The sequence below is a fragment of the Schistocerca piceifrons genome, chromosome 9 (genome assembly GCF_021461385.2).
Source record: "Schistocerca piceifrons isolate TAMUIC-IGC-003096 chromosome 9, iqSchPice1.1, whole genome shotgun sequence".
Classification (NCBI taxonomy): Eukaryota; Metazoa; Arthropoda; class Insecta; order Orthoptera; family Acrididae; genus Schistocerca; species Schistocerca piceifrons.
Window position 1 is genome coordinate 165,837,728 of NC_060146.1, and position 15,506 is coordinate 165,853,233.

General features: G+C 42.0%; 1 protein-coding gene across 1 annotated transcript in view; it reads right to left on the reverse strand.

The window, feature by feature from the left end:
* Nucleotides 1–15,506, reverse strand: part of LOC124716811 (transcription factor HES-4-B-like) — a 67,887-nt gene that overhangs the window by 36,204 nt on the left and 16,177 nt on the right. The window contains exon 2 of the mRNA XM_047243361.1: nucleotides 7,738–7,833. Coding sequence (XP_047099317.1) covers nucleotides 7,738–7,833 — 96 coding nt within the window. The remainder of the gene's footprint in view (nucleotides 1–7,737; nucleotides 7,834–15,506) is intronic.

Genomic DNA, 15,506 nt, shown 5'->3' on the forward strand with positions numbered 1-15,506 from the left:
CGAGAGAGAAGCCTGAACTACGAAACAAACATGGCGCGCACATCACTGTTGTAAACTTGTGAAGAGCAGCGAAGTGTAGTTCGATATTTGTGGGCCAAAGGGCATAAGACGAGTGAAATTCACAGAAACATGGGTGGTGTGTACGGGGACTACTGTATGGGCCGCAGGGCAATGTCTTCAGGTGGTGTGTATTCTTCCGAGGGGACCGTGAGAGCCTCAGCGATTCACCACGCTCCCGGCAGATGGTGACAGCTGCAACCCCACAGACTGTCGGAGCCATCGAGGCAGCAGTTTTGAACGATCGGCGTGCGCCACTGCCAACCTTTTCGCAGCGGTTCAACATTAACTAGGGTGCGGTGTACGATACTGTTCGTGACACGTTGAAATTTCGTAAAGTTGGTGATCGCTGGGTGCCTGAGAACCTGACAGACAACCACAGGCGCCTGCGAATGATGAGAGGCTTGGATCACACAAAGCGTTTCGCCGCAGAAGGGCGCGACTTTCTGAAAGGAATCGTCATTGGTGACGATTCGTGGGCGTACCAAACACGCCCGAAGTACACCACTGGCCATTAAAATTGCTACACCGCGAAGATGATGTGCTACAGACGCGAAATTTAACCGACAGGAAGAAGATGCTGTGATATGCAAATGATTAACATTTCAGAGCATTCACACAAGGTTGGCGCCGGTGGCGACACCTACAACGTGCTGACGTGACGAAAGTTTCCAACCGGTTTCTCATACACAAACAGCAGTTGACCGGCGTTGCCTGGTGAAACGTTGTTGCGATGCCTCGTGTAAAGAGAAGAAATGCGTACCATGTTTCTGACTTTGATAAAGGTCGGATTGTAGCCTATCGCGATTCCAGTTTATCGTATCGCGACATTGCTGCTCGCGTTGGTCGAGATCGAATGACTGTTAGCAGAATATGGAATCGGTGGGTTCAGGAGGGTAATACGGAACGCCGTGCTTGATCCCAATGGCCTCGTATCACTAGCAGTCGAGATGACAGGTATCTTATCTGCATGGTTGTAACGGATCGTGCAGCCACGTCTCGATCTCTGAGTCAACAGATGGGGGCGTTTGTAAGACAACAACCATCTGCACGAACAGTTCGACGACGTTTGCAGCAGCATAGGCTATCAGCTCGGAGACCATGGCTGCGGTTACCCTTAACGCTGCATCACAGACAGGAGCGCCTGCCATGGTGTACTCAACGACGAACCTGGGTGCAGGAATGGTAAAACGTCATTTTTTCGGATGAATCCAGGTTCTCGTTACAGAATCATGATGGTCGCATCCGTGTTTGGCGACATCGTGGTGAACGCACACTGGAAGCGTTTATTCGTCATCGCCAAACTGGCGTATCACCCGGCGTAATGGTATGAAGTGCCATTGGTTACACGTCTCGGTCACCTCTTGTCCGCATTGACGGCACTTTGAACAGTGCTCGTTACATTTCAGATGTGTTACGACCCGTGGCTCTACCCTTCATTCGATCCCTACGAAACCCTACATTTCAGCAGGATAGGTCCTGTATGGGCCTTTCTGGATACAGAAAATCTTCGACTACTGCCCTGGCCAGCACATTCTCCAGATCTCTCACCAACTGAAAACGTCTGGTGAATGGTGGCCGAGCAACTGGTTCGTCACAATACGCCAGTCACTACTCTTGATGAACTGTGGTATCGTATTGAAGCTGCACGGGCAGCTGTACCTGTACACGCCATCCAAGCTCTGTTTGACTCAATGCCCAGGCGTATCAAGACCGTTATTAAGGCCAGAGGTGGTTGTTCTGGGTACTGATTTCTCAGGATCTATGCACCCAAATTGCGTGAAAATGTAATCACATGTCAGTTCTAGTATAATATATTTGTCAAATGAATACCCATTTATCATTTGCATTTCTTCTTGGTGTACCAATTTTAATGGCCAGTAGTGTAGATTAGGTCTCTATGGAGTGGAAACATGCTCGTTCCCCGGTACGAAAAAATTAAAAATTACTCAGTCTATTAGGAAAGTGTTTGGGTCAGCGCTCTGGGATATGCATGGTGTGTTATTGGTGGACTTCGCTGTTGTGAATGCTGCAGCCTACATTAACCCTTTGGTAGCCTTCGTGACAAACGCCATAACCTAAATGCTGACGGTGTCATACTTCTTGAAAATGCTCGCCCCCATGTTTGTGTTTGAGAGAAAATCGTCAAATGTGTGTGGGAGGTGCTCCAGAACAATCCGGTCTTGGCAGCGTCGGACTTTCATCTGTTTGGTCCCACGAAGAAATTCTGGCCGGACAACACTTTGTGCCAGATGCGGAAGCAAAATCACCTGACCGCAGATGGCTACACTCCAACCGAATGGATTTCTACGAATAGGGCATACTGAAACTGGTACCGTACCACGATGGGACAAATGAGTTGAGATCGTTGGTAGCTACGCAGGAAAAAAGGTGAGAGATGCAAGCTCATTTGTGATGTTTTTGTTATATATTAAACTTTTTGGTAACACCGTTATTGTGCGTTACTCTGATCTTTCCTGTTATTGTTGTTGCGGCACCTGGAGGGTGCTGAACATCGCGTTCAACAGCGACCGTACGCTGACTGTGTGAGGCGAATGGGGCTACAGCACACAAAATGAGGATAATCTAAAATACAACATAAGAAAGCGTATGACCCCTTGTACTCTTTTTTTACATGAACACACCCAATCTTTCCTCCTTCAAACAGGGAGCAAAGTGTAGGTGTGGAACATCTACTGCAGAAACAATACTCTTCGCTCAGTTTTACAATGGTGGCACCATGGTGTTTCCAAATGAAACAGCACAGAATAGGACAAAAGTGACGCCTCCGGGCACGTCAAGTTCTCACAAAAGAGAATATCGTCTGCTTCGTCAAAATTATGGTGTAGTAACTCTATTGAAATCACCACTTTTTTCCTAAATGCCAGATCGATTGTGACCATTCGATCTGTTCCAATCGATTGCTTCAGACAAAAACTGCTTTTTCCGTCGTAATTTAAATTTCCGTAATAAAAGTTCATTGTGATGTAACATAACAGACGCTTTCGCCTACGGCACAAAACTACTTGAAACTACCCATCTCACAATGATCCTTTCACTTGTACTTACATTATCAGCTTCCTTGGTGTGGTTAATGTTTTCTTATTTGCTTTCTCTTTTACATATTACCGCTAGCTTTACTGACTTCTACTAAAAGTCAGAAACACATCTTAAATATAGTAGGCTTCGTTGGGCATGGTCCCATCGACAAATCCTGCAAACGCGGATATGAGGGCACGCTCACCTTAATTGTGACACTGTTTTAGAAAAGGCTTTTGAGGCAACTGATATATTTCACTCGAAACAGAAGGTGAAAGTAAGTGGATTCTAACAACGACTTTTACTGAAAAGACAACGAAAAATTACTTTAATCAATTAAAACATCTGTAAATACACGTAAATAAATTATGTTATACTCTGCTTAGACAGTATCCAATTTCAGTTCCATAATCCTCTGATCAAACGAAATCGTTTGATATACATCACAATGACATTCTGTTTATTTTGGTATTTTCTAGCGATTTTTGCTTTTTAGCCCTTTCGAACCCTTTATCCCTGTTCGACCAAACCATTATGAACGCAGGAGAACCGGCAGTTTCTGAGGGATTCCCAGTCTCATTTGGATGCACTGAATTATATGCATAATTGGCTATCATAAGACACAGTAATTCTGACGCCATGGGAATGACGTTAGTAGGCACTAGAATAAAAACAGCACCCTCAGCTGAATGCGGGTGTTTTGGCACTAGCATTTGCCTAGGCGGTTGTGTCTAATCTAATCTAAACTAATCTCGTGCTTAGAGTCATGGCAGAGTTTTAGTAGAGGAGAGATGCGGGTATGTTCGCAAGGTTCGATGAATTTGGCAACATTCTACTTGCGTCGTTCCCTGTAGCGATCATATGTTATTTTATGAACAGAACTATAATAAACTAAGATTACTGGAAGTAACCATCTTATGCTTGAAGCTCCCCTTTTGTCCATGTTTGGCGTACGAAACTTAAGAACGAAAGAGCTTTCACCTGTCAAGTAACACAGCTGGATGGCACTTGGACCTTACATAGAGGTAAATGCTGCAGTATACCACGGTTAGTAACTGAAAGATATATACAATGAAACCAGCAGATGTGAAACTTTTATTCAGTGACATAATTAAACTGGAGTCACGTCTATTTATGATGGTCCCCTGGACATTACTAAAGGCAAGACGTGGTTCTTAATAGTGTGTGTGATCAACACGGACGGAAATCCATACTCTGAAACGTGCTCCCGTACTGGCTAGAAGACTGGTAATGAGTTGTAGTGGTAGAGCGTTTCAGTCCTCCACCAGCGCGGTTGAACACTGCTGGAGGGTTTTAAATTGTTCAAATGGCTCCAAGCACTATGGGACTTAACATCTGAGGTTCAAAATGGCTCAAATGGCTCTGAGCACTATGGGACTTAACATCTGAGGTCATCAGTCCCCTAGAACTTAGAACTACTTAAACCTAACTAACCTATGGACATCACACACATACATGCCCAAGGCAGGATTCGAACCTGCGACCGTAGCAGTCCCGCGGTTCCGGACTGCAGCGCCTAGAACCGCTCGGCCACACCGGCCGGACTAACATCTGAGGTCATCAGTCCCATAGACTTAGAATTACTTAAACCTAACTAAACTTAGGACATCAGACACATCCAAGCCCGAGGCAGGATTCGAACCTGTAACCATAGCAGCAGCGCGGTTCTGGACTGAAGCGCTTTGAACCGCTCAGTCACAGCTGCTGGCCGCTGGATGGGAGCTGGCGCATGTGGACATGCTACAGTGCATCTCTGCAATGCATACCACACATGCTCGATGGGATTTGAGTCGGTGTGAAGGGTAGGCCATCCATTCACCGAATAGCCTGTCATGTCAAGAGCTCCTTCACCTGTGCCATTTGATGCGATCGTGCATTGTCATCCATAAAAATGAAGGAAGGGCCGAATGCGCCCCTGAGAAGATGCACATATGGAAGGAGGACAATAACGCTGAGTAGTGATTGCACTGTTTTGAAAGATTTGGAGGCCAATACACCCATGCAATATTATACCTCCTCACACCATAATACGTGGACCACAGAAACGATCACCTTCGACAAATCTGGATGTACCCTTAAATGGCGAAACATGCGGACACATAATGCACCCAGAAACATTGTTGTACCTGACGGTTTTGGGAGACATAATGTTGCATGAGTGTACTGATGTCAACATCTTTAAACACGGTACACCAACCTGTCTGCATTGTTGTGACAACGTACTCATTCGGCATGGGCATGTTTTAGGTGTGCATTCTACCTGGATTTCATTTTTATGGATGACTGTGCGCGATTGCATCGGACAGCAAAGGAGAAGGTGCTCTCGGAACGAAAGGATAATATCCGAATGGACTGGCCTACACGCTATCCCGACTCAAACCCCATAGAGCATGTGTGGCATGTTTTGGGGAGATGTACTTCTGCATGTCCACAGGCACCAACTACCAAGAGGTGTCAACCGAGCTGATGCAGAAATGGAACGCCCTACCACTAGAATCCGTTACCAACCCTGAGGCCAAAGTGGGACCGCATTGCAGAGCATGCATTGCCACCTGTGGTGATCACACACTCTATTAAGAAGCATGTCCCGCCTTTAGTGTCGTCCAGGAGACCATCAAGAATCCATGTGACTTGACCATTATTATTGTCTTTCAACACGAGTCTCATTTCCGTTCGTGTCATGGCATATTTCCTTCAGCTACCTTTCGTACGAGGGTCACTCCAAAAGAAATGCACACTATTTTTTTTTAAATCCATCTTTTATTCTACATGTTTGAAAGTTTTACAGTGTGTATGTACATCCTTTAGGAACAATATTTTCATTTCTCCACGTAATTTCCATCCCTCTCAACTGCCTTATGCCATCTTGGAATCAGCACCTGTATACCCGCACGGGAAAATTCTGGACCAACCCGTTAGAGCCACTGTTTGGCAGCGTGCACAAGGGATTCATCATCTTCAAACCTTGTACCACGAAGAGAGTCTTTCAGTTTCCCGAAGAGATGATAGTGCAGCCAGGTCAGGAATTAAGGCGGGTGTTTCAGTGTTGTCCATCCGAGTTTTGTGATCGTTTCCACGGTTTTTTGACTATCATGTGGCTGTGCATTGTCGTGCAACAGCAAAACATTCTGGTTTACCGATGTGGTCGAACACGACTCAGTCGAGCTTGAAGTTTCTTCAGTGTTGTCACACATGCTGCAGAATTCATGGTGGTTCCACTTGGCACGATGTCCATAAGCAAGAGTCCTTCGGAATCGAAAAACACCGTAGCCATAACTTTTCCAGCAGAAGCTGTGGTTCTGAATTTTTTGTTGTTGGGTGAATTTGCATGATTCCACTCCATTGATTGCCTGTTCGTCTCTGGTGAAAAATGATGGAGCCATGTTTCATCACCTGTCACAATTCTTCCAAGAAATTCATCTCCACCATGCTCATACTGTTCCAATAGTTCGCTGCATACCGTTTTTCTTGTTTCTTTGTGAGTATTCTGCATGATTCCACTCCATTGATTGCCTGTTCGCCTCTGGTGAAAAATGATGGAGCCATGTTTCATCACCTGTCACAATTCTTCCAAGAAATTCATCTCCACCATGCTCATACTGTTCCAATAGTTCGCTGCATACCGTTTTTCTTGTGGACACGGATATTTCATTCGTGTATTTTTGTAAATAAATAGTTTTGACAGTCAAAGGCGAGGATGATATCTTTTTAGATGTCTCACACGACTGTGAACCCGACCCAGATAGTATGGACAGTAGTACAAGGTGACTGAGACAGCGCAGCGCAGAGTACTGTGAGTATTCTGCAAACACTTCCCTCCTCTTTCCCAACGTAGCGTAACAATTTGTTCACTATGATGCGTCTGTCAGCAGTGACCAATTCGTTAACTCTCTGCACACTGTCTGGAGTGTGTGCAGTACGAGGCCTGCTGCTGTGAGGACAATCCTCAATATTTCCGTGCCACTCACGTAACCTGCTTGCCTACCGACTAACTGTACTGCGATCGACAGAAGCATCTCCATACACCTTTTTCAACCACTTGTGGATGTTTCTTACAGCAATTCAATGGCAGCACGTTGCTTCTGACGAGCGTCGAGTGTAGCAGCCATCTTGAAGACATGCTGTGACGGCGCCACTCACGGGAACAGGTTGAACTAAGTTTGAAAACAAGCGGGAATGATGTATCTACACACTGTAAAACTTTCACACATGCAGAATAAAAACTGTATTTTTACAAAAACAGTGTGCATTTCTTTTGGAGTTACCCTCGTATTTTACTGTATTGTACCGTAGCATTTCTTTCTATGCATGGTTCGTGTTTCAACTTGACACTGGCAGATGGTGCAAAGTTACTTTCATCCTTAAGTGTTGCACACCAGTTTACAAATTTTGACATCTGTCAAAGCAGGAAACTTTCACTGCTTTTTGCCTGAAAATGATTGGACACGGATATTTCATTCGTGTATTTTTGTAAATAAATAGTTTTGACAGTCAAAGGCGAGGATGATATCTTTTTAGATGTCTCACACGACTGTGAACCCGACCCAGATAGTATGGACAGTAGTACAAGGTGACTGAGACAGCGCAGCGCAGAGTACTGTAGCACATGGAGAGGCGTACCTCCAGCCGTGCCGAGTCCAAGATGAGCGTCTTGAGAGCGGCCAGGCTCTGGTTGATGCGGGCTCGGCGTCGCTTCTCCATCAGTGGCTTGTTGGCCTGCAACACGGAACAGAGGACGGTGCGCGTCAGCTGTCTGCGCTACATCACGTGCTCTTCGTACTCTCACATGCACCCGACAACAAAATGCGAAACGAATGGTTCAAATGGCTCTGAGCACTATGGGACTTAACATCTGAGGTCACCAGTCCCCTAGACTTAGAAGTACTTAAACCTAACCAACCTAAGGACATCACACACATCCATGCCCGAGGCAGTCTTTGAACCTGTGGCCGTAGCAGCAGCGCGGTTCCGGACTGAAGCGCCTAGAACCGCTCGGCCACACCGGCCAATAAAATGTGAAACCTTTCGGGAAATTTAAGCTATTGCCTCGCAAGGCCATTGTGGTGTTAGTAAGCGATTCAAAATTTCATAGGTATGCACAGATAAGTCGTGGGCAATCCAAAGTGGTGTGGACATTAATACGTAAGGACATCACAAAGTAATTTACACACGTCGCTCTGCACTGACAAGGATAGGACCTCAATAGTGGGATCGACTTTCTGAAACCATCTTCACGAAGATGTACCTTAAAGTTGCAATTATCACACCCTGCAGCCATTAACCCTGGTGGGCCACAGTATACGAGTAATTGATGAAAAAAGGATCGAAATTTCGCATGCTACTTTACACCTTTAAAAAAGAATCATTAAAATGGTTCAGATGGCTCTGAGCACTATGGGACTTAACATCTGAGGTCATCAGTCCCCTAAAACTTAGAACTACTTAAACCTAACTAACCTAAGGACATCACACATATCCACGCCCGAGTCAGAATTCGAACCTCCGACCGTAGCGGTAGCATGGTTCCAGACTGTAGCGCCTAGAACCGCTCGGCCACTTCGGCCGGCAAAGAAGCATTAAATATATTGATTGTGTAACGTAATGGTTATTGGCACACGCCTCATATGCAATGAGTTGCGGCTTTGAATCTTATCAAGCGTTACGTATACTTTTAACAAATTCTTTATCGAAATTACTTTCATTATTTTTATTGAGTTATTTGGTTTAAATGTATTATTTAATTTCCGTTCCTTTGTCACATCGTTTTGATCACCGTACTAACTTTTTTTCAATTGCTCTATTTTTCTTTCCTATAATTCTTTTTCCTCAGAATCTTCGCGCACGTGATTTTATGTATTTCCCTGTATTAACATCGATTTAATATCTCCCATTGCATCATCCCACATTTTCGTCCATGTTGTTGCGTTCATTGTCTGTATTCCTCATTCTGCTTGAATTTCGTTTTACTCATAACCCCTTTTTTCGTTTAAAACGTCATGCGTGTTACTTTGCCCGCAGTGCAATAAAAATTTATGTTTGGATGACGATTACCACCCAAGAAAATAAACATATCGAAACCAAAATTACGTTTTCGACACAACTGCACAGTCAATATAGATTATTTCGTCATTTGTTTTTCACTCGATCGACTCGCAATTTCAAATCTTTAAATATTATGTTAGATAAATAAAAATAATTGAATTAACATGTCCAAAGATTCCAATTGGGAAAAGAATGATAAAAATGATAGAAAGAAAAAATGAGAACAATATTGAAAAGAGTAATATCGTAACTAAAACGATGTGACAAAGGAACAGAAATAAAAAAAACTATTAAACCAAATAACACAATGAAATTAATGATCAAAGTATTTTCGATACAGATCTAAAAATAAAGTGCTTCAAACCACTTAATGAGATTCGAACACACAACCATGCATATGAGGCCTGTAGTATAATTATCACGCTACGCAACCACATACAATACATTTTCCTTTTTTAAAGCTATAAAGCAACATGCGAAATTCGAATTTTTTTTTCGTCGATTACTCGCAAACGAGGGCCTACAAGTCTGAACGGACGCAGGGTGTGATACCTGGGACAATGACATACAACATGCTGTAGATGATTTCAAAAAAGGAGATCCTACCGTTTGGGATCTTTTCTTGTAAGATTGTAACACAAGAAGATTGCCGCAGTGTCAGGAGAGAGTAGCATGTTGCTGGCTTCCATCAGACACAGTTCTGTTCTATAATAGGTGCATCACAGTGAGCGATTAAAACTACAGCTAGAAACGCACTCCAGAGTTGAAGTACGCTGGACGGTACGATTCTTCTGAGCAAAGTGCCTTAACCGCACACAGATACACCGCGAAATTTTGGTGGTATATCGACAGAATGCAGTGTCGCGCCCGAGTGCTCTGAAATGGTGGCGATAGTTTCACCAAAGCTGCAGACGTGTGGAAGATGGTGACCGGAAAGGCTGGATCTAGCAACTAGAGAATTACATCTTTTCGTCAAGCCACAAGAACACGTGAGATGACAGAGGTTATCCAGCACTTCTCGAGCTGTTCCCTGAGTAAGGAGCGGGCTTTTACCGTCGATGAATTAAACGTTTCCGACCGTTGTTTACAGAAACTTGGCAACTATGCTGAAAAATAGTGTCATGTATCTATGTCACGTTTAAGTCTAGTGCAGCAGTCAATAAAAGTGACTTGGACTGCCACAATAATGTGTGACTTCTATTTTGAAATTCCCTTGTATAACCGTACGGCGGAAATTGAAGTACGTTAACTTAAATTCAGTTGTTACATTTTGCTTAGCAAATCCGTTATTCGTGGGTGTGTACAAGTCGCCGGAGTGGCGTCAAATATTAAGACTTTCATCAGGGAGCTGAATAATCCCACACGGGGTCTTCCGGTCTTTTATACGATTATCTGTTCTTCTGCTGGAAGGTAGTCGGCAGTTAGGATTGGGTGCGAAGTAATGAGCTGAGTGACTTGTAGATCTATGTCAGTTTCAGGTGCGGGGCCTGACAGTCAGTTTTACTTACTGGAACTGTCGGTAATTCATGTTTCTAAACTTCAAGAGCCTTTTCTAAATAAACAATTTTTATCATTAGCAAAAGACACAACAAACCTACACTGCCCTTGGTCTGCTACTGTCAAAAGACGTCCGTACTCTCCACCAAACCCAGCTATGTAAATAAACAGTTGTCCACCTGAAGACGATGGTGTGAACCATCGAAACGCTCAGTGACAGAATAGACAAGTGAAGTGACTGACGAAGAAACTCTTATTTGTATTCGTCGACATCCGCAGGTCTCATAGTGCCATCCCTCACGCATGAAATATTCATTTCTCCACGCCACTCTATCCTGTGCAAGCCTCGTTATAACTTTACGGAATATTGATAATTTTTACTTATGAACCGTCTGACGCAACTGAATAAAACACAATTTTAGTGCCATACGCGTTTCGCCTTTATTTTCTGCAAGGCATCATCAGTGGCAGGTTGCGTGGACAATTTCTTACATTTTACGCTCCTGTTGCATTTTTGGTGTTGTTCTTCTTCTTATGAATGCCAATTTGCGGTTTTTTCCCACATTACTCAGCACTATAAACTAATTTCAATGCAATCTTTATAACTATTAGAGCCTATATCCATTTGAACCCGTTTTGTGAGTCAACCTTGGTCCCCCTATACAATTTTACCTCACCTCCTCCCCCACCCCCCCCCCCACACACACACTTCCCCCCTTAGCAAATTTGGCGATCACGTGATCTCTCAGAATTTGTCTTATCAACCGATTCCTTCTTTTACTCAGGCTGTGCCATAAATTCCTTTTTTCCCGTATTTGGTTAAGTATGTCCTCATTAGCTTTTTTTATCTACCCCTTTAATCTTTAGTATTCTTCTATAGCTCCAAATCCCTAAAACTTCTATTCTCTTCTTATCTTAAATCTTTACCGTCCACGTTTCACTTCTGTACAAGAGCACACTCCAGACAAATAAATACCTTCAAAAAAGACTTCCTAAGTCATGTTCGATGTTACCAAATTTATCTTTTCGGAAATGCTTTCCTAGTTATATAGCAAGCCTGCATTTCATATCCTGTCTACTCCGCCATCATAAGTAATTTCGCTTCCCAAATAGCATAACTCAGTCTCTGCTTGCAGTGTGTCATTTCCTAATCTGATTCCTTCAGCACCACCTAATTTAATTCACGAACGTTCCATTTCTCTTGTTTTACTTTTATTGATTTTCAACTTATAGCGTTTTTTCAAGACACTATCCATTTCTTTCAACTGCTCTTGCAACTCCTTAATAGTCTCTGACAGAATTACTTCATCTCTTTCCCTTACTCTCTTCATATTGATAATCTTACAAGCTCGTCACATTTAATAAGTCCAGTGCAAATGAAAATATTTGAAGTGAATCGTCAGTTTTTGAAAATATTAATTACACTGACGCAGGCTATTTCCCTCTCCTGTGACTATTGACACATCTGCAAAGTCTTGCTGTACGAATCGATAATCTTATCCTCTAGCCTCGTTAGGATGAACATTTTTTTATGAATAAAATCGCATTGTGATCACTATATGATTTCTGTGAGAGACGCAGGGCACGTCAGCTGCTGAGCCCAACTGATTTAAAAATTGTAGTAGAGTTTGTAAATATCGTGATGGAAGATAGCACAATGAACTTCAACACAACGTATACTCTGGATATTAGACAATGGTAAATAAAGGCAGATGAGTAACTTTAAAATTTCTTTGAATACTGGTTCAAATTGGAACAGTGTTTTTTAATTAACACAAAGCTGATGACAGGAATGAAACACCGAACGATACGTTCGTTTAGACTCTTCGAGACAGTTCGCATTTGCCTTTCCGTAGTGCTGGTGGTAAAACGGGAATTCGAAAATTTATCAGATCGGCGGTTGGAGCTGCAGATAGTTCCTCTGTTCGCCGTAGAGATGGCGCTGGCGGCACCGAACAGCCAAACTGCCTCGTGGTCACCGAAAAACGATACCGGGTCAACAATGCGAGCAAACAAAGAAACGGTCCCGTAGCAGAGGCGTATTTTGCATTTACGTCAATCTGATAGTAATTTCAAAGACAGAAATTTTAAACTAAAAATGTCCCCTGTATGACTAGTGCAGATATTCGCGTTATTGCAGACCGTTTCTGTTGCATTCTGAGATTTATGTGTTAAATTATCTGGGGAATCAAACACGATGTCCTGACATGGTAGCCCAACAATGTAAAAACTATTCACAGTCACACAAGTTAAGTAATTCTCATTACGTCACAAAGTGCTCACGTGGAAATAAATTACTCCATTACAATACTTCATTACGGTGTCTTCTCTCTCGACAAATACAGAAAAACATCAAATTACAGCTATATTGAGAACAAATGAACATCATTATCAATAAACACCACCAGCGAATGAATAGTGATACATGTGATGCTACGATATATGCCTAGCTGACACTTTCATACAGAGGAAAAATGAAACGAAACCGAGTAACTATGCGTAACCGTAACAGGCAACGGAGTTCACCCTATGTAGTTTCATGTGGTAAAAAGCGGGTTCTGTTTCCACAAAACGGTTTAGCTCTAAACCACTCGATGTCGCCTCCCAGATGTCTATGGGCATCAAAATCAGTTACTGTAGGGAATAATTTATTGAATAAAAATATGCACAGGGTCAGAACTGACATATGCAAGATATTGCCCGTAACAATGAGAAAGGATCCAACAGTACCCGAGTACACGATTAGCGGTGAACCAGTAAACACCCGACCTTCCATGTATGAAACAGCTTCAAACGCCGGATTACTTTACAAAGTAGTTCATGTGTTAAAAATTTGAAATTAAGTTTCTAAGCGAGAGTGGTTTATAAACAGCTTGAAATTACGCTTAAAGTTTCTTGGAAATCGCTAAGTATTCTGATTATGAAAAATAGATGAATATAATGTGGGTAATTCGGGCTACATTGGAAGCAAAAACAAGTTTTTGACGCATCTCATTGTTTATGCTGTCACATCCCCTGAACTAATGTCATGCAATGATACAATTTTGTACGTACGTTCAGTGTTATACATAGATATTGTCTGCAAAACGCCTTGCAGATAGAATTGGTAGTAAAAAGGTAAGGCTTACTGCATGGATGGCGAAAATGTAATTAAGTGATTTAACTTTTTTTCCATTCACCACTTTTTGACGGCGTCATAGAGAAAAAGTTTAGTGAAGGTTTGAAATTATTTGTAAAGTTTGTTACAATTCCCTAGCAGCTCTCATTCTCCAAATACTGAGTGTTTAAAGTAAGGGTATTTGTGTGCCGCCAGCTACACTGCCTCAAGTTGCTAACTGTAATATATGTCTTACTCTGTTAAAATTTTAACATAAGATTATGCGTTTTAATCAGTAGATTGTGAAAGCATTTTAAATTATTTAATTCGGTTAATAAACAGGACATATCAAAAACCAAACTTTAGATGCCTGTGGATGCCGTTAGACAGGCATTGCAATTCGTAGTTGGTTCTAGGATAGTCACTCACAAGGACACCAGAAGGATTTTTGGAATTTTTTTATATTTATGGTAGTACATGAGGCTCAGCACTCACATTAGATTAGATTTACTTTCATTCCAATTGATCTATAGTAAGGAGGTCCTCCAGGATGTAGAACATGTCAGAAAAACAATACATGACAAATATTTACAACTCAAACAAGTCCCAAGTGGCATGGTCGTCATTTTTTAATGAACGCTATATGAAAGAATCATTTTACAAATACTAATGCACTGAATTTAAAATAAAAAAGTTTTTTATTTATTTGTAAGGTAATAAACGTGTAATACAACTACTAAATACTTATTTACAATGAACACATTACTGCACTGGACTGGTGCAGAAGTTAGATTGTACTTACACACACACACTTATTTACAATGAACACATTACTGCACTGTAATTGTGCACAAATAAGTTGGTTCTACTGAGAAATTCATCAATGGAGTAGAAGGAGTTGGCCACCAATAAATCCTTTAGGCTTCTCTCAATCTGAATTTCATTGGTTGTTAAGACTTCTATGGCTGCTGGCAAGTTATTGAAAATGTGTGTTCCTGAATATTGCACACCTTTCTGTACAAGACTAAGTAACTTTAAATCCTAGTGAAGATTATTCTTGTTTCTAGTACTGATTCCATGAATTGAGCTGTTGGCTTGAAAAAGTGATATATTTTTAATGACAAATTTCATTAAGGAATAAATATATTGGGAAGCAGTAGTTAGTATCCCTAGTTCTCTAAATGGGCTTCTGCAAGATGTTCTTGAGTTCACACCACCTACAACTCTTACTGCACGTTTTTGTGCCCAGAAACTTTAGCTTGGCTTGATGAATTGCCCCAAAAAATAATCCCATATGACATTATGGAATGAAAATGAGCATAGTATGCCAGCTTTTTCATTTTTATATCTCCTATGTCTGACACAATTCGCATTGCAAATAGAGATTTGTTAAGATACTTCAGCAGTTGTGTGGTGTGCTCCTCCCAGTTGAATTTATTATCAAGCTGTAATCCCAAGAATTTAACACTGTCCACTTCTTCTATCTGCTTGTCATCGTATGTTAGGCGTATACTCTTGGGACAACCCTTACAAGTTCTGAACTGCGTGTAGTGTGTTTTTTCAAAGTCTAGTGACAAAGAACTGGCTAGGAACCAGTGATTAATGTCCACAAACATTTTATTAGTTGACCTTTCTAAGACTACACTTGATTTGCTATTTATTGCAATGTTTGTATCATTGGCAAACAAAACGAACTTGGCTTCTGGTAATGTTACTCATGAAAGGTCTTTGATATACACAAGAAAAAGTAAGG